At 41.3% G+C, this 18934-nt stretch overlaps 2 protein-coding genes across 5 annotated transcripts in view; both read left to right on the top strand.

Moving 5' to 3' along the window:
* LOC311292401 (uncharacterized protein) overlaps positions 1-18934 on the top strand; it is a 379414-nt gene that overhangs the window by 110908 nt on the left and 249572 nt on the right. The gene's annotated exons all lie outside the window — the stretch shown is intronic.
* Positions 2787-18934, top strand: part of LOC311292599 (major histocompatibility complex class I-related gene protein-like) — a 40000-nt gene continuing 23852 nt past the window's right edge. For 2 of the 4 annotated variants that reach the window (XR_014627766.1, XM_084412310.1), the window contains exon 1: positions 2787-3204. Coding sequence is in view for 2 of the 4 variants with exons in the window: in XM_084412310.1 (XP_084268436.1) it covers positions 3156-3204 (49 nt within the window). In the remaining 2 variants the exon portion in view is untranslated. The remainder of the gene's footprint in view (positions 3205-18934) is intronic. The other 2 variants (XR_014627767.1, XM_084412309.1) reach the window with 2 other exon arrangements.

Below are 18934 nucleotides of genomic sequence, written 5' to 3'. Positions count from 1 at the left end.
GTTTAAACACTTGTTACTCGTGTTTGTAGTTCCTCCTCCAAAGCGCAATGGGTTGTGGGTAATAGTAGCCTTAATAGTGAGTATGGATCCACACTTCAAAAATCTACCTGAAATAGTAGACCATCCGGGACTTTTGATGTACACTTTTCAATATAGTATACTTTGGGACACACTTTTTCTAATCTCACATACCGTTTTGGATGGATAGTATCTTCTTCTTGTGTTAAATGCTTATTTACATACTTAGTGCATATCACCACCTATTTGGTGGTTGTGCAACCATTTTTAAAAATATTTTCGTTTAATATTTTTTAATCACTGTGAATAAGAATTATATTGTTTGTTTGATGCTAATTATATAATAAAAAAGAAAGACCGATAAAACTAAATAACTGTCTGTGCTTGCAAAGATAACAGCATTTTTCAAAAGCAGTGCCATCTGTCAGTGCAATGATTCAGAAAACAGGTGAGTGAATCAAGCTGAGAGAAAGATTTGAACTGATTTTGAACTGAATCTGACTGAATCACATAAGAGTTGATGGATGTTTTAATGTACAGATGAAGCAGAAGCTTTATGAATCTTCATGTTTAAATGCATCTGATTCTCTCATGGATCCTGAATCTGGTGTCCCAATGAAGGTCATATGTGATTCTTCTGATTCACTGAATCAATCTGAATCTGATCAGTTCAGTTCAGTTCAGCGACTCTGTGTCCAGAGATGATCAGGATCTGATGGTTTGAATCAACATTATTCTCAGGTCATTTTGTTAAACTCAGGGCTGAAGTATCACTGTGGTCTACATCTGTTATAGTATAATTCACAAATAGTCGATTGCCGAGTTCACGCGCGTGATCATAGCAACTAGACCTATGCGCGTGAACTCGGCAATCGACTACTTTGGACTTCAACCGAAAACAGGATGTAAACACAGGTATGAGCGCTGGCTTAAATAACATCATTTTTATGCATATCTTTCACATCTACTGCAGTCAGATTCACTCGTGTTCACTCAGAAGGAATCACTCACATGACCTGTGCACTTGTAATGACACATCAAGGATGTTAAGAGGCTAAAAGCAGGTTTAGTACTTGCCCCATTGAAGTCAACAGGGTGCAAATTTTAAAAATAGAATAACTCGGTGTAGGCAACACTGATTTGTGTCGTTGTTCTCTGTATTGACAGCACTCCAAATGTATAAAAAAAATTAGCTCAATGTTAAAATTGACCGGAGTTCTCCTTTAAACTCACTTTTCTACACTCAATGATAAAAAAACGGACACCTTTTTCTCTTCACTGGTGTTTGAAATCCCAGTACAATATATATATATATATATATATATATATATATATATATAAACTATTTTTGTTTCAAACAATACAACTATTTTGAAATATTCAAATATTTTTCTTAGGCTACTACTTTATGAAGAGCTATGCATTTTTGCTTGTTTTTCTACCTGCCAGTGATAATTCTGCAAGAGTTATTGAACTGAACTATCTGATTTGAGCTGATAATAATGACTCTTTACAGCTGTTTTACTGAATCTGTATCAGTCTCGTAACTGAATAACATTTAGATACATTTCTAATCTAAAGTCTTTTATTGGCATGACAGTTTTTCTGCCAGTTTTGATGTTGTTGATTGTTGAGTGTCCAGCAGATGGCGCCAAATCTCTATTCAAACTGATGAAGTGAAACGGATGAGACGCTTTCATTCATACAGAGGCTTCATCAGTCCGTTATTATACCTGTACAGAATCAGGGAGATTATTACTGACCAGTGCTCGCTTATATATTTTAAGCTGTAGCATAGACTACCCGAACTTTTTCTTGCGAACAGATGTTGTGCCGAGTTCCGCATCGTGACTGATGACGTTGCACTCGATGATCTATTGGGTGGAACTTCTTTACTTAAAGCTAGGGTAGGTAATCCTGTTCAGAAACACTTTTTTTATACTGGATGAAATGGTCCTTCCATCCCTAGAGTAGTCAATAGATTATGTGTTTAGAAAAAGGAATGAAAACAATCAGACATCTGTAGCAGCTGCAGGACAGTAAAAACTCTGACCAATCACTGCCACTCGGTCCGAGTGTAAAGAACCAATCAGATGCCTTCATGTCTCGTGCTGTCACTCACTCTCGCAACCATGGCTACCACCCCTTTTGCTAGATCTGCCCATGTGCGCGCGCACCCGTTTGATTTGAGGAGTGCAAGTCAAGAGATGCGCAGAACCTACGAAGAGTAAAATTATGGCAGAGAAAGAGCATTCAAAATTCAAAGCACCTGCATATTCAGTCAGCGAAGGCAAACAAGGCAAAAACTACTTCCTCGGACCCTGCCCGCACTCTTGAACGACCTCCTCTGCTTCGCCCTCGACCCCGGACCTGTCCTCGAACCGACGATGCGGTACTTGTCTCCGGACTCGGAGTGTACGTTAGTCTTCATTAGAGTCAACAATGTTTTCATCATGGAAACTCTTACATGCAAAACACCGTATATGTTATGAATCTAACACGAAATTCACCTTCATCACAGTGTAACTGATGGTAATGGAAAAACGTGTATCAATGCAACCTGTTTTTAGTTTTGCCTTATAAATATAGCTTGTTACCGAATGAAACTTTACAAGTATCGATATGCTAGCTTGATAGTGAGTGAGTACTAAAAGAAATCTTATTTGTTTATATTCATAGTGATAAAGTTAGGTATTTTATTACATGTGATTCTGACATGATGTCACTGTATGTACTGCGCTCCTTCCTCTCCACTCGTCTCAGGTAATAAATGCGTCTTCCAGCTGAGCCTGAGCGTTTGGCGTCGCGCGTTCATGTGTTTTGGGGGCGTGGCTTTGGAAGGAGCTCAGAAGGGAGGGGGTGGGAGTGAATGGAAATAATGAGCTGTGTTTATTGCAGATTAAAAGGTCTACAGTCACTCGATTTTTATACTCGATTTTTCAGAGCACTTACATTTTAATTATGTATTGGTATATAAAGACAGTTTAAACAAATTTGAAAATATAAAATTGTATAAAAATCCTACCTACCCTAGCTTTAATAAGCCTTCAGGTGAGTTTCTAAGAAAAGACATCGGCTTTAACTGGCTTTCTAAAAAGATTATTTAAAAACAAGACTGTTGTCGAAGTGTAACAAACATGCGACCCTCTGTGCTTCTGCTCCTTGGGATTCATCTCGCATTTGCTGGTGAGTCGTTAATCTTGGGTTTATAGTGTTGGGCACTAATGTTTTTGAAGTTTTTTTTTTTTTTTGCAAGACGTCTATCAATGCTAGGATTCACCTTTTCTTCTCAAATATAAATCCAGTGGCTTTCACGGTCTGTCTCATTTTCCTGTATTTACTTTTATGACTTGCTTTTTGCAATGTCTTTTTCATAGGCCTACAACATGTAATTTCTACTACAAAACAATCATTATTTAGCTACGTTTTGAGTTTTACGTTTGAATTGTTGATAGAGTGTTGGCATGATTGAAATATCCTACGTATCATCTTTGAACAAACTGAGATCCAAACTCGTGTTTAGAGTCAGTTTCACTTCATACCGGAATGAGTGATATCTGCCTGGAGATTGAAGACGGCCTGATATAGGTCCATTGTCACGATAAACATCCTGAGTTGATTAATAAGTAAGAAACACTGTATTATCTCTTAAAGAAATCCTTTTTATGAACATAAAAAATCTAAACTTTTATGAACGAAAAATGTGATGATGAACATAGGAGTGAATATGTGTTTGTTTCCCGTAACGCGGAAATAATTTGATGCAACACTATTGGCCATACTGCATTGGGTTCTTAGTTTGGTAAATAATAGCCTGTGCTACGCTACGATATCCATCTATCAATAAAACGACTGTGCTGAATAAACAGTTCGAGTTGTGTTTTAAAAAGCTGTAAAATCAACATAGCAAAATAGCGTCAAAACTAATAGTCTAATGCTAAGAGAGGTCTGTGTAAAGAAAGCCACTGTCTGATTAGAAATACTGGACATATATTTTCATTTGCTGTTTACAAACTAATGCGAAGCACTTCTGGGTTGGCAAGAACGGAACTGTTTATCTATTGTTTATCTGTTTGCATTTAAGTAACCTTTATTTTTAATGATTATGAATAATGATGTTAATTAATTCTGATATCATATTTATGTGGCCAAGTAAGCAATAAAGACCCATCTTGGTAGTGTGCTAGCATCAGGGTTTTTTTGTGTGGGTTTTTTTTTTTTTTTACTTTCATTTTTGTGTGTGCAATGGATGTGTATTCAATAAGCTGTCAACATCTCCGACAAAATAGGGGTGTTGCACCCGTGGGGGATGTGGGTGTTTTAAAAAGGGTCATGAAACCCTAAACCAAATTTTCTGAGATTTTAACAGAGGTATGTGTGTTGAACACCATTGAAGACAATGTTAGCATCTGTTAGATTTAATAGTAGGGGGAAAATGGTTAAATTTGAGATTTTTCCGCTATTTTCGTCTTCCGGGTTTAAAATCTTCATCATGTCCACGTCACAGAGCACTATAGTACTCTGATGACTCATCATTGTCTCATAATTATTCATGACTGAGTTTTCTTATCCAATGAGAAGACACTGTCTCTTAATTATTCATGACACCACGTGGAACTTGCGTTTCTTTTCGTGGTGCAAAAGTTCCAGTGTCCGCGATGCTGCCAGGGCTGGACTCTGACTGCAGGCGGTTGGTTGGTCATCAACCACGGACACATCTAAACTATGCGTGTGTAGCGACCATTTAACGGGAGAATGGTGGACTTCGACCTTGTACAAAAATGCAGGTTTCTTGCGAGTGATGCGGTCCGAGGACTTTTCTATCGCTTCAGAGGTGTGTGTGTGTGTGTGTGTGTGTGTGTGTCTAAAATATCTGTATATCTGCAGACTCTGTTGATTTTCTCCTTGATTCTTTTAACTCAAAAGTTAAAGGTGTAATTGATGAATGATGATATTGCTCCTGTTAAACTCAGGAAGAAGAGTGGCAGACAAAAAGCACCTTGGAGAAACTCAACAGCAGTGCAAAATATGAAAAGACAATGCAGAAAAGCAGAGCGCATGTGGCGGAAGACAAAACTTGTAGTCCATTATAACATCTACAAAGACAGCCTTCATGCTTTCAATATGGAACTAAGCAAAGCTAGACAGACTTTCTTCTCAAATATTATAAACAGTAATTTAAACAACACACACACTCTTTTTGCTACTGTAGAGAGACTGACAAACCCCCCAAGCCAGATTCCCAGTGAAATGCTCTCAGACAGCAAGTGCAGTGAGTTTGCTTCTTTCTTCTCTGAGAAAATCAATAATATCAGAAAGGTGATCAGCACATCCTTGAGTTGCACTGGGGTCAGACAGATCAGACCACCTGAGAAAGTAGCTACTATGTCTGACTTCAAAGAAATTGATGGCAAAATTTTGGAAGAAACCGTACAGCACCTTAAAACATCAACATGAGCTCTTGACACACTTCCCACATTATTTTTCAAAAGTGTGTTAAACAGTTTAGAAGCAGATCTTCTAGAAGTGGTAAATGCTTCACTTCTCTCTGGGAGTTTTACAAACTCCCTAAAAACTGCAGTTGTCAAGCCCCTCCTGAAAAAGAGCAATCTGGATAAGACCATATTAAGCAACTATAGACCGATCTCAAATCTTCCTTTCATAGGCAAGATCATTGAGAAAGTTGTCTTCAATCAGCTGAACAAATTCTTAAGCTCGAATGGATACTTTGACAATTTTCAATCTGGTTTCCGACCGCACCACAGCACAGAGACAGCGCTCATAAAGATAATAAACGATATTCGCTTAAATACTGATTCAGGCAAATTATCAGTGCTGGTACTACTCGACCTCAGTGCTGCATTTGACACTGTCGATCACAACATACTTCTGGACAGGCTGGAAAACTGGGTGGGGCTTTCTGGGATAGTCCTAAAATGGTTCAGGTCATACTTAGATGGGAGAGGTTATTATGTGAGTATAGGAGATCATAAGTCTGAGTGGACATCCATGACATGCGGAGTCCCTCAAGGCTCAATTCTTGCGCCACTCCTGTTCAACCTGTATATGCTCCCAATGAGCCAAATAATGAGAAAGAACCAAATTGCTTACCACAGCTATGCAGACGACACACATATCTACTTAGCCCTATCGCCTAACGATTACAGCCCCATTGACTCCCTGTGCCAATGCATTGATGAAGTCAACAGTTGGATGTGTCAAAACTTTCTTCAGTTAAACAAAGACAAAACTGAAGTCATTGCTTTTGGAAACAAAGATGAAGTTCTCAAGGTGAACGCATACCTTCACTCTAGGGGTCAAACAACTAAACATCAAGTCAGGAATCTTGGTGTGACACTAGAGTCAGAGCTTAGTTTCAGTAGTCATGTCAAAGCAATAACTAAATCAGCATACTATCATCTGAAAAAATATTGCAAGAATTAGATGGTTTGTTTCCAGACAAGACCTAGAGAAACTTGTTCATGCTTTCATCAGGGTGGATTATTGTAATGGACTCCTCACTGGCCTTCCCAAAAAGACCATAAGACAGTTGCAGCTCATCCAGAACGCTGCCGCCAGGATTCTGAGCAGAACCAGAAAATATGAACATATCACACCAGTCCTCAGGTCTTTACACTGGCTCCCAGTTAGATTTAGGATTGATTTTAAAGTATTATTACTGGTATATAAATCATTCAATGGCCTAGGACCTCAATACATTGCAGATATGCTCACTGAATACAAACCCAACAGATCACTCAGATCACTAGGATCATATCAGCTTGAAATACCAAGGGTTCACTCTAAGCATGGTGAGTCCGCTTTTAGCTATTATGCCAGCCGCAGCTGGAACCAGCTTCCAGAGGAGATCAGATGTGCTCCTACTGTAGTCACATTCAAATCCAGACTCAAAACACACCTGTTTAGCTATGCATTTACTGAATGAGCACTGTGCCAATGTTCGTCCGACTGTTTGTACTGTACTATATTTTATTTTTTATTTTTCTAAACTGTTTTAATTATTCTTATTTCTTTTTATTATTTTAATTTCTTCTATGTAAAGCACTTTGAATTGCCATTGTGTATGAAATGTGCTATATAAATAAACTTGCCTTGCCTTGCCTTGCCTTGCCTAAAATGTAACTCTGACCATTTTACTTGCCTTTTGTTAAATAGTCACTCATTATTATAATTTAGATATTTCGATAATACCTCAAGTGTTTGGAACGTATGCTTAGTTTGTGCAAATTTCTATGTCACTGTCCATCTTTATTATGTGGGTTTAGGGGGTGCGTAGATCTCTATGCTATGTACGGAACTTTTTTTTTTTTTAAGCGGAAAATGTATTATTTTCAAATATATGCATTTATAGTGTGTATATAAACAAATATATATTTTATAATGGCATAGTTATACATATGCATGTACATTTATATGTTTTAAATAGAATTATGATTACTGTAGTAGGCTAATATGTGTAGCAGGGCATTCAGTTACTTTTGAAAGGACAAAAATAAGGTGTCAGTGTATTTCATGATACTTTAACTTTGCCAGCTATAAAAAATCTAGCATTTCCTCACGTTTTACCACTTATTTTTAGTGACAGTCGATATGCATGGGCCACTGGCTTTGACCACACCCACTCCCCTCCCTTCTTATCACAGCCATCCACGCACATTTAAGTTGCATTTTTCAAAAAGATTGTGAGCTAGACTTGAGCTGAAAGAGGGGGGTTTCATGACCCTTTAACACCCACACTTTTCCCGGTGAGAGGGTTCAACACCCGCACTTTTTCTGCAGTTTTTCTGCAGTTTTGCACAAACGCCTTAGCCTGGTAATACCAAACTCTGCTACTTCGCTTTGCTTCGTAGACAGTAGAGGTGGGCGGATCGATCCTAAAATATCGATACTTCGATACTGACGTGGTATCGAAAAGGATCGATCCTCACATAAAAATATCGATCCAAATGTGTGTTTTTTTTTACCAGTAATTTTTATTAATTTAGCACGCAATTCAGTGCGTAAAATAAGCTTCTAAGTGGAAAAATAAGCGAATGTTAGCGGATAATTGTGTAGGATAGAACTTTTTCTCCTAGTCATCTGGATACAAGACGAAACCAATCAATCACAGAGAGCGTTCGATGCTGGTTCGATGCTGATTTTTTAAAATAAAATTAATATTTTTATTCAACAAGGATCGATGCATTAAATTGATCAAAAGTGACAGTCAAGGGTTTTTCACTGTTAAAAAAATCTACTTCATATAAATGTTGTTCTTTCAACTTGGTTCATCAAATAATTCTGCATCATGGTTTCCACAAAAAAATATGAAACTGTTTTCAACATTGATAATAAGAAATGTTTTCTGAGCTGTAAATCAGCATATTAAAATTAATTATCATCATAACTGGAGTAATGATGCCGAAAATTACGCTTTGATCAATTGAATAAATTACAGTTTAGTATGACATAGAAAACAAATAGCCTATGTTAAATTGTAATATTACAGGTTTTACTGTATTTTTGATCAAATAAATGCAGAAGAGAATTAAAAATCTTACAGACCCCAAACTTTTGAACAGTAGGCTAGTGTACAATAGTACTTTTACTATAATTAGGGTAGTTTTGTAAAAGTCACTGACTAATAATTACAGGCGAGTTGAGAGCACAAATTACAAAATATTTAGTAGTCATGAAAACGTTTTCAGATTTAGCATATTAATGATGCATTCACCTCATAAATCATGACACACTGCTCTAGCACAGGAAAGTGCATACAAGTTCAAGTGCATGCTTTTAAAATTAAAAAGTATTGGTATCGGTATTGATATCGGCGATACTGGCCCTGTATTTACTTGGTATCGGATCGATACCAAAATTTGGAGTATCGCCCACCGTCTGGCATGGCATAATTGAAAAGCGTTTTCTTTCTTGCGGGGGGGCGCTTGTCTGAAGTTTAAAATCATTGGTTACCCGTAAGCCAATCACATAACGTTTGGTTATGGCGTGTGTTATGCGCATGCTCAGCCGCATCTAACTTCCACTGTAAACACATGTATGATGCGAAAACAAAACCATTGAGCGAAATACCGGAGTGAACATGGCTGTGAACGACTTTTGCAGATTATGTGAAGTAAATCTGCGCATCCACGGTACAATCAGCGTCTACGTCACGGCTCTCAGCCCGCTCTCTGTTCGTTGATTGGCCGGCTGTTTTCAGGCCGGTGGAAAGCGGAAAGCTATGACGCTGTCTCAGACTGAGTACAGAAGCGAAATGAAATTGAGCGGAAGTACGAAGTCTGACGTAGTCAGGCTACAAACGCCTTACTACAGTCGCTCCTCCGTATGGAAGGCTAAAGGGGCCAAAACTTGTGAAACTGTAGTGTAGTGTTTCCTGCAAGTTACCCTTCCGTCAATGTCGTTGGCTTATGATGGCTGATGAGGTATGCTCAGCGTAGTGGCTGCGTCACTCTATCATGAATAATTCAAATAAAATAAAGGTGTTGTGTCACGTTGACACTGCCAGTCATAACTGTTTGTAATAATTCTCATGACTATTAATGTGGTGATGCACACCTACGTTGTATTGTATTTATTCATGAGATTGTGAACGAGCTCTATAATGGATACGATGAGCCCTACGTCACCTGGCATCTTTAGTTGGGTGCGCGCCCGTGATGCACATCGTATAGTAAATACAGAGACATGAAAACAAACAGCACAAAACATAGCTACTTTCGGTTTTAATAAACACTGTTAAACTTATTACGGTGGGTTGTATACGTTGAAAATAGTTATTTTTTACTTTATTTAAGTTTGTCATGAGTTTGTTGATTCGCGATTAGTGCGACAGCCTGCCATTATATGCAATAAATCAAAATACCGTTGCAGTTGGAATCAATACGATTTGATGTTGTTTCAGAGTTATGAATTATCTTCGACTTCGAATTATCCCCCCATGTCTATTAACAGAGAGTTATTATAGCTATGTTACATTTGGCTAGTGAATGTCCGTATGTCTTAACCCATTTCTCATTTTTTCCCCCAGAGATGACATTTGGTAGTAGCCTGGCTCCGCCCTCCTACGTACTTCCGCTCAATTTCATTTTCCTTCAGTACTACGTCTGGGACTGCTGTATATTCTTAGGTTTCCAGAAATCAATTTTTTGTAGGACCAATCAGCGAATAGAGGGAGTGGCTGAGAACGATGACGTTGATGTGATCACACACATGACTAGCGTCGGCCAATAGTGAGCCTACGTGTGACGTACAACACACAGACGCGCTGCTTTATCAAGACTCGAGGAACAGAGAGAAGGAAATGAATAGTGGAATAAAGTCGTTTTTTTTTTTTTTTTTTTTTGCACAAAAAGTATTCTCGTCGCTTTATAAACTTTATAAAAGACAGACATCTTATTCTAAACATAATCCTCTGATCATTCGGACGACCACACGTTAGCGATTGGTTATGGCAGATCCTGAGTGACTCTGGGCAGATCCAATAGTTTTGAACTTTAACAGAGAACCCGCCTTCAAGGAAGTAAACGTTTCTCAATGGAGCGAGGCCAGACTCTCTGTACAAATGAAATGTACGAGAGTCTGGTAGAACCAGGCTAATTTGGTAGCCTACAAGATAATTAAATAATCGATATCAATTATGTAAAAAAATAATTTAAGTCCTTAAATTAAAAATATGAGCACAACTGGCACAACTAATCAAATAAAATGATGACAAAATGGCAAAAAATAGAAATTGGATGTGTTACAGTTTTGTGTTTCTGAGTTCTGTTTTTGAATCTGGTTCAGTGTTTTTCAGTTTCTGTGATCCATTTTCCCCTGTCTTCTGTTGATTTTTGGTCCAGTCCTGTTTCCCCCGGTCTGTTTTATTATTTCATCCGTGTCACCTGTCTTTTCCTCGTTAGTCTTGTCAGCTGTGTCTTGTTTCCTTGATTAGTTCTCCCCATGTATTTAAGCCCTGAGTTTTGCCTTGTTCAGGTCGGTTCTCGTTTATGTTGGAGTGTTTTCCTGCCTGTCTGTATCGCTGAGTTTCTTTTGAAGTAAATTGTTCGCATTGAAGCCTTTGGACTTTGAGTTTCCTTCCACCTGCACAACAGCCCGTAACAGAAGAACCGACCCAAAAACGACGAACATGGATCCAGCAGTGAAGATCATCCTACTCTCCCAGGAGGATCAGTCCCTCGAGGCCCACACACAGAGGTATTTGGACTTACTACCGTATGTTCATTATGATGACATCAGCCTCTGTGTATTCTTCCGGGCAGGTCTCAATGCTGAGACCAAAGCACGCCTGCCCGGGAATGGGCCTCGGGGGAACTTCGTTGAGTATGTGGACTGGGTGCTGTGGCATAATGGGTGTTCCTTCACCGTGGGCCCGCCAGAGCCAGAGCCAGTCGCCTGCCCGCCAGAGCCAGAGCCAGTCGCCTGCCCGCCAGAGCCAGTTGCCTGCCCGCTAGAGTCCGTGAACGTCGAGATAGAGCCTTCTTCTCCGCTGGTCCCGTCCAGCACAGAGCCTTCTTCTCCGCTGATCCCATCCAGCACAGAGCCTTCTTCTCCGCTGATCCCGTCCAGCACAGAGCCTTCTTCTCCGCTGGTCCCGTCCAGCACAGAGCCTTCCTCCCCGCTGGTCCCGTCCAGCACAGAGCCTTCACCGCTGGTCCCGTCCAGCACAGAGACTTCTTCTCCGCTGATCCCGTCCAGCACAGAGCCTTCTTCTCCGCTGATCCCGTCCAGCACAGAGCCTTCTTCTCCGCTGGTCCCATCCAGCACAGAGCCTTCCTCCCCGCTGGTCCCGTCCAGCACAGAGCCTTCACCGCTGGTCCCGTCCAGCACAGAGACTTCTTCTCCGCTGGTCCCGTCCAGCACAGAGCCTTCTTCTCCGCTGGTCCCGTCCAGCACAGAGCCTTCATCTCCACTGGTTCCGTCCAGCACAGAGACTTCTTCACCACTGGTCCCGTCCAGCACAGAGACTTCTTCACCGCTGGTCCCGTCCAGCACAGAACCTCCTTCTCCGCTGGTCCCGTCCAGCACAGAGACTTCTTCACCGCTGGTCCCGTCCAGCACAGAGACTTCTTCACCGCTGGTCCCGTCCAGCACAGAGACTTCTTCACCGCTGGTCCTGTCCAGCACAAAGCCCTCTTCACTGCTGGTTCCGTCCAGCACCGAGCCCTCATCGCTGGATCTGCCCAGCACCGAGCCCTCATCGCTGGATCTGCCCAGCACCGAGCCCTCATCGCTGGATCTGCCCAGCACCGAGCCCTCATCGCTGGATCTGCCCAGCACCGAGCCCTCATCGCTGGATCTGCCCAGCTCAGAGCCCTCTTCGCCGCTGTTCCTGCCCAGCTCAGAGCCCTCTTCGCCGCTGGTCCTGCCCAGCTCAGAGCCCTCTTCGCCGCTGGTCCTGCCCAGCTCTAGATCCTCTTCATCGCTGGCTCAGGACTCCATACTGGGGAGCCTCCCCAAGAAAATTTGGGGGGGGGGGGGGGGGGGGGGGGTGCATACGCCCATGTACCAGCCTTTTCCACCATGGCCATTCGAAGGGTCTGCACCGCCATGGCCGCCCGAAGGGTCGTCTCCGCCATGGCCACCCGAAGGGTCCGCACCGCCATGGCCACCCGAAGGGTCCGCGCCGCCATGGCCGCCCGAAGGGTCCGCGCCGCCATGGCCGCCCGAAGGGTCGTCTCCGCCATGGCCACCCGAAGGGTCCGCACCGCCATGGCCGCCCGAGAGGTCGTCTCCGCCATGGCCACCCGAAGGGTCTCCTCCGGCATGGCCGCCCGAGGGGTCGTCTCCGCCATGGTCGCCCGAGGGGTCGGCTCCGCCGTGGCCACACCCACAGCCTGCTCCGCCCTGGCCACACTCACAGCCTGCTCCGCCCTGGCCACACCCACAGCCTGCTCCGCCCTGGCCACACCCACAGCCTGCTCCGCCCTGGAGGCTTCCTGCCTTGTCTCCCTTGCCTTGTCTCCCCCGTCAGCCTCCAGGGCGCACACCTTCCCACCCCTTTGTTGGTCTTTCTACGGCGCGAGGACGCACCTACCGGGAGGGGGGAGTTATGTTACAGTTTTGTGTTTCTGAGTTCTGTTTTTGAATCTGGTTCAGTGTTTTTCAGTTTCTGTGATCCATTTTCCCCTGTCTTCTGTTGATTTTTGGTCCAGTCCTGTTTTCCCCGGTCTGTTTTATTATTTCATCCGTGTCACCTGTCTTTTCCTCGTTAGTCTTGTCAGCTGTGTCTTGTTTCCTTGATTAGTTCTCCCCATGTATTTAAGCCCTGAGTTTTGCCTTGTTCAGGTCGGTTCACGTTTATGTTGGAGTGTTTTCCTGCCTGTCTGTATCGCTGAGTTTCTTTTGAAGTAAATTGTTCGCATTGAAGCCTTTGGACTTTGAGTTTCCTTCCACCTGCACAACACCCCGTAACATTAGGCTATTATAAACTTCATTATAAACTGAATAACACAATAAATAAGTAAAGATAGATGACAGACAGACCCTTACGAATATAGGCTAACAGTTTTACTATAGTAAAATAATAATAAATTGGTCTTCTGTGGTGGTCGACAGTGCGGTGAGGGTGAGAGTGCGCGCGAGCGACCGGGGCGTCTCTCTCTCTCTCTCTCTCTCTCTCTCTCTCTCTCTCTCTCTCTCTCTCTCTCTCTCTCTCTCTCTCTCTCGAATGTGGAGAATGTTGTCAAGGCTGGATCTGGATTTTCCCTTTGCCTGCAGAGATTAGGCCAAAGGACAAAGTCCTCCGGCTGGTCCTGACATGAAAACTTGATACAGAAGCAGAAACAATCTCTCTCACTGACCTTGATTCTGCAGTTGCGCAACTCTTCTGAGTGACTGTAACATACTGAACAAAAACAATTTAAATTGTTTTTTTTTTACTGTAGGCTGTATGTCCAAATAATGAAACAAAATCATTCTGCAGCCATCCTGATTTACTACTTTTTTTTTAATAAAAAATACTATTAGAGACTAACCTCGGCTTTCAGCTGATATTGCAATTAGTTGTGTTTGGAATAACTATTAATGATATAGTTATTATTTAAATTCACTGTAAATTTTCTGCTAGTATTTTATATTTTATATTTGTGTTAGCATTTGAACATGTGCCGATCCGCTGTGCAGGAAATCGTGTTGCATCTGTTCAGGTGTTAGGTGGCTGATGATCTAGCCTGGCTGCAGTAGCCTACTTTTTACGACGAAATATCCTTATTTTATTATTATTATTATTATTATTATTATTATCATCAATAGTATTATTATTATTCTGGTATAATGCTAGCTAATACATATAGGCTAATTTATTTTGATAAGATTTATATTTCACGAAATAAAACAAACTAATTATAGGCTATAATCTTTGGGCGACAGTGCAAAACCCTGAATCATCAATTAGTTAAATTTTCACATTTATTAGAAATTCAATTTCGTACATATCCTAACATAACAGATCCATTTATGAATGGACTTTGATTCCAGTGGTGGCTGCATTGTTTCCGATTTGTGTGATTCAAACATTTCCAATAACTCACTTAATAAGTCCAAAAGTCAAACTGTATTGAAAAAATATTTATGTAATATTTTACAAAATTCACAACATGTTTTTATCTACCGACATATTCTGCTTCAATCCATATTTGTTGGTATTTAGACTTTCAAAAAAATTGTAACCCGTCGGCGCCTCCGTGTCGTGATTATCTATTTTCTACTATAGGCTATATATTTCTTATTTATTACATCCAGGCAATTGGTTGATGAAACATTGATTAAAATTAAGATACAATTAATACAAAACGAAATTAAATTTAAAGACAGACTTTGTGCTTTCTGCTTGAGGTCTCTGTGAAAGTTTTAAAGCAGTCTTTTAGTGCTGCTTTCAGAGCGCTCACGTCCTGGAGGACTGTCCCATCCGTAACATTGATTTTTTTTTGTGAAATTTATTTCTAAATAAATGCGACTCATAGTCCAGTGCGACTTATATATGTTTTTTTCCTCTTCATGACGCATTTTTTTGACTGATGTGACTTACAGGCCTACTCCGGAGTGACTTATAGTAGATGTACATTAGTGGTGTGATCAGGAGTTATCAAGTTCAGAAATTGCAGTAGCCTATATACAAAGGTAAATTTTTGCTGCATGTTTGTGTTGGCGAACTCACCCCTAATCATTTACGCACTGAGAAAAAACATATACATGGTTGGATAACAGACAAGGCAGTCGGTCTGATTTGTAACTCAGCTGCCGATTTTGCATGTCCACACCTGGTGTCACGATCCACACCCGGGAAACAGGGGTTACATCCAAAAGCAGTTTAATAGGAAAATCCGTTACTCAAATCCAGTCCAGGCAGGGGTCAAAACCAAAGTAGCAATCCAACATAAACAGGCACAAGACAAACGGGCAAGAACAGAACTCGGAAGTGGTGTGATAATTACAAGGACTCCGTGACACATACAAAAAAAGACAGGGTTATATACACAGGGAAATGACAATGCTAATGGGGAGTTGGCTCAGTGCAATGATTAGTGACAAAGGACAGCTGAGTGCAATGAAGAAACAAGGATCATGGGGAATGTAGTTCAGAATGTGACAGACACCGTGGGGAAGGAGGACATCTAGTGGTGACCCAGGGAACACAAACCAGACACTGTGACATAACCCCCCCTCTACGGAGCGGCTACCAGACGCTCCAAGACGTGACAGACAAAACAAGAGTCCAGGCGGGAGGTAGACTGGTGGAGGATCAGGGGGAGGGATGGGGGGCCAGGTCCATGGAGGGAAACGGGGACAGGGAGTGACAGTTCATCTGGCGGCCAGGGCGGAGACGACAGTCCATCTGGCGGCCAGGCGGAGACGACTTTCCCTCGAGTGGCCAGGGCGGAACAGGTCGTGCAGGTGGCCAGGGCTGAAACGACAGTCCATCGGGCGGCCAGGGCGGAGACTCTCCCTCGGGCGACCAGGGCGGATACTTTCCTTCGGGCGGCCAGGCCGGAGACGACCCTTCGGGAGGCCACGGTGGAGACGACCCCTCGGGCGGCTATGGCACTGGAACAGACACCACCGGCTCAGGAACTGGAACAGACACCACCGGCTCAGGAACTGGAACAGACACCACCGGCTCAGGAACAGACACCACCGGCTCGGCGGCGGCCATCATTCAGTACTGGGCTTAAATGAAAGCCTAAAAGGTCCCCTTTCCAACAATACCAAGCACCATATTATAAAATATTGACAATATCCCTAGCATGAGCCTAAACCAGATATACACCAGATTTCAAAAACGGAATTTATTTTAGGGGGTTAGTAACTTCATGAGCTGAAAAAAAGTGATTTCGCAACCACCGCTGCACTGCTATCGTGATTTTTCTAGTACTAGGGGTGTATACCTTGCCAAAAAACAATGATAGCATTTGCCCCCCCAGATGATACAGATGGACCAAATTTGGGGCCCTGGCTCATGGACTATTTGGGAAGATGTTCTGTTTATGTTTTGTTGACATGTCGAGTGTTTTCGGTATTATATTTCGTTTTTTAGACTATAATTGCTAATTATTATGACCGCCGCTAGCGTAGCTAGCGAAAGCGGTCATATAGGGATTGTCAAAGTTTTTTTTTTTTTTTTTTTGTCAATCTACTGAATTTTCCGTCAACGATACCAGGGACACCGAAACACCGGGGAACATGACATTTGGTGGGCATGTAGCCCCACTAGACTTTTACGGAAAAATTTCATTTGGTCCCCGGGGGGGTTGCAGTTTTTCCTAAATAACTACTTGAACCGTGGAACCGAGGATGAAGAAATTTTTATGGTATGTTGGTCTTAAGGGCCCACATCAACCTAGCCCATAATCACTCATTTGTGATTTGCGCCCCTCCCATAAAAAATTAAAATGCAATATTATTCTGCTTTAATCGCCCCTATCTTCAGTGAAGATGTTCAGAACTGCACCATATTTCATGTGTATGATTAACCTGACATCCTCTGGGGGTATGCTAAGTTTCGTAGAATTTCATCCATGGGGGGGTATAAAATAAGTTAATTTATGTGCACATTTAGTGACTGTACACTCATCGGCCTGTAGATGGTGCTGTTGAGCGAAGGGTTGCTGGTTTAGGATGATACTGTCACACACACACATGCAGGAATACAAACAAACGCAAGCATGCACACACACTGACATCCACACGCACAGACACACACCCATACACACACATACAAATCCACATGCACAGACACACACACACAAACACACATGCGCACACACAAACACACACACATACACACACACACAGACAGACATGCACATACTACTACTTTTTTTAGGTATATACATAAACACGCAATACAGCCAAATTGCTCCACGTCATTTATTTTTGTGGAAAGCCAGTGCAGGCCTGAGCGGCGGTCATATTTTGTACCGCCATGCGGTACATCTAGTTGGGATATTGTTCAGCAGCTAGCTAAATTCGGTTATAAATGTGGCATGCAATATATGTAACTGACAGAGATGGGCACAAATACATCAAAAAGTACTTAATTACAAATTACAAATACTTACTCATCAAATGTATTTAAATTAATTTAAACAAATTTAGTATTTAATTAAAATTCAAGTAATTTGTCATTTGAAAATACAAAAATACAAACAAAATGTACAGTCTTTTGTATAGTGTGGGAGTAATGTGTGGCGTTAGATACATGTAAGAGAATAGAATATCGCAATATCATCGTTTAGTGCAGAAGATGTGCTTTTAACGTACATGTTGCCACATACTGTCATAATAAAAGATAATTATGCCTATAACACTATATTTATATCATATTAGCCTACACAAAAACTAGTTAACGCTGATGTGAGGGTGTTTCTAATACCGCGGCTGTGACAAAGTTGACAACTTTCTTTCTTCCTACTGCCATTATCTATTTTTTTACTTTTTTTGAAAGTTGTGAAAACGCTGTTGTGGCGTTTTTCTTTTGCTATTTGAGCAAATGGGAACACAAAAAATATATTTAATGTAGTCTTTCATTCACTGCTATAGAAGTTTACACAACTATGACGCCTTCCACTTCTGAGAAACCCAGAAATGTGAACAGGGTCAATAGGATGTGTCACATCACGTGATTTACTTGCCAAAAACTGTGATAGTCAATTTGGTAGTCATATTTGTATTTTAAGTCTATGGTCCTAGGGATAGTTCACCCAAAAATGAAAATTAGCCCATGATTTACTCACCCTCAAGCCATCCTAAGTGTATATGACTTTCTTCTTTCAGAAGAATACAACCAGAGTTATATAAAAAAAATGTCCTGGCTCTTCCAAGCTTTATAATTGCAGTGAATGGCTGTATATTTTTTGAAGTCCATCAAAGTGCATCTATCCATCATAAAAGTGTGTCTATCCATCATAAAAGTGCATCTATCCATCATAAAAGTGCATTTATCCATCATAAAAGTGCGTCTATCCATCATAAAAGTGCATTTATCGATTATAAAAGTGCATCTATCCATCATAAAAGTGTGTCTATCCATCATAAAAGTGCATTTATCCATCATAAAAGTGCATCTATCCATCATAAAAGTGCATTTATCCATCATAAAAGTGAGTCTATCCATCATAAAAGTGCATTTATCGATTATAAAAGTGCATTTATCCATCATAAAAGTGCATCTATCCATCATAAAAGTGCATTTATCCATTATAAAAGTGCATCTATCCATCATAAAAGTGCTCCACAGGCTCTGGGGGGTTAATAAAGGCCTTCTGAAGTGAAGCAATGCGTTCATGTAAGAGAAATATCCATATTTAAAACTTTATCGACTAAAATATCTAGCTTCTGGCAGACGGCCTAAGCAAGTCGCCTTACTCCACAAGAGAAACACTTGATGATGTATGAT

The sequence above is a fragment of the Rutilus rutilus genome (genome assembly GCF_951802725.1).
Source record: "Rutilus rutilus genome assembly, chromosome: 1".
NCBI classification, from domain to species: Eukaryota; Metazoa; Chordata; class Actinopteri; order Cypriniformes; family Leuciscidae; genus Rutilus; species Rutilus rutilus.
This window is presented reverse-complemented; position numbering and strand designations above follow the sequence as displayed.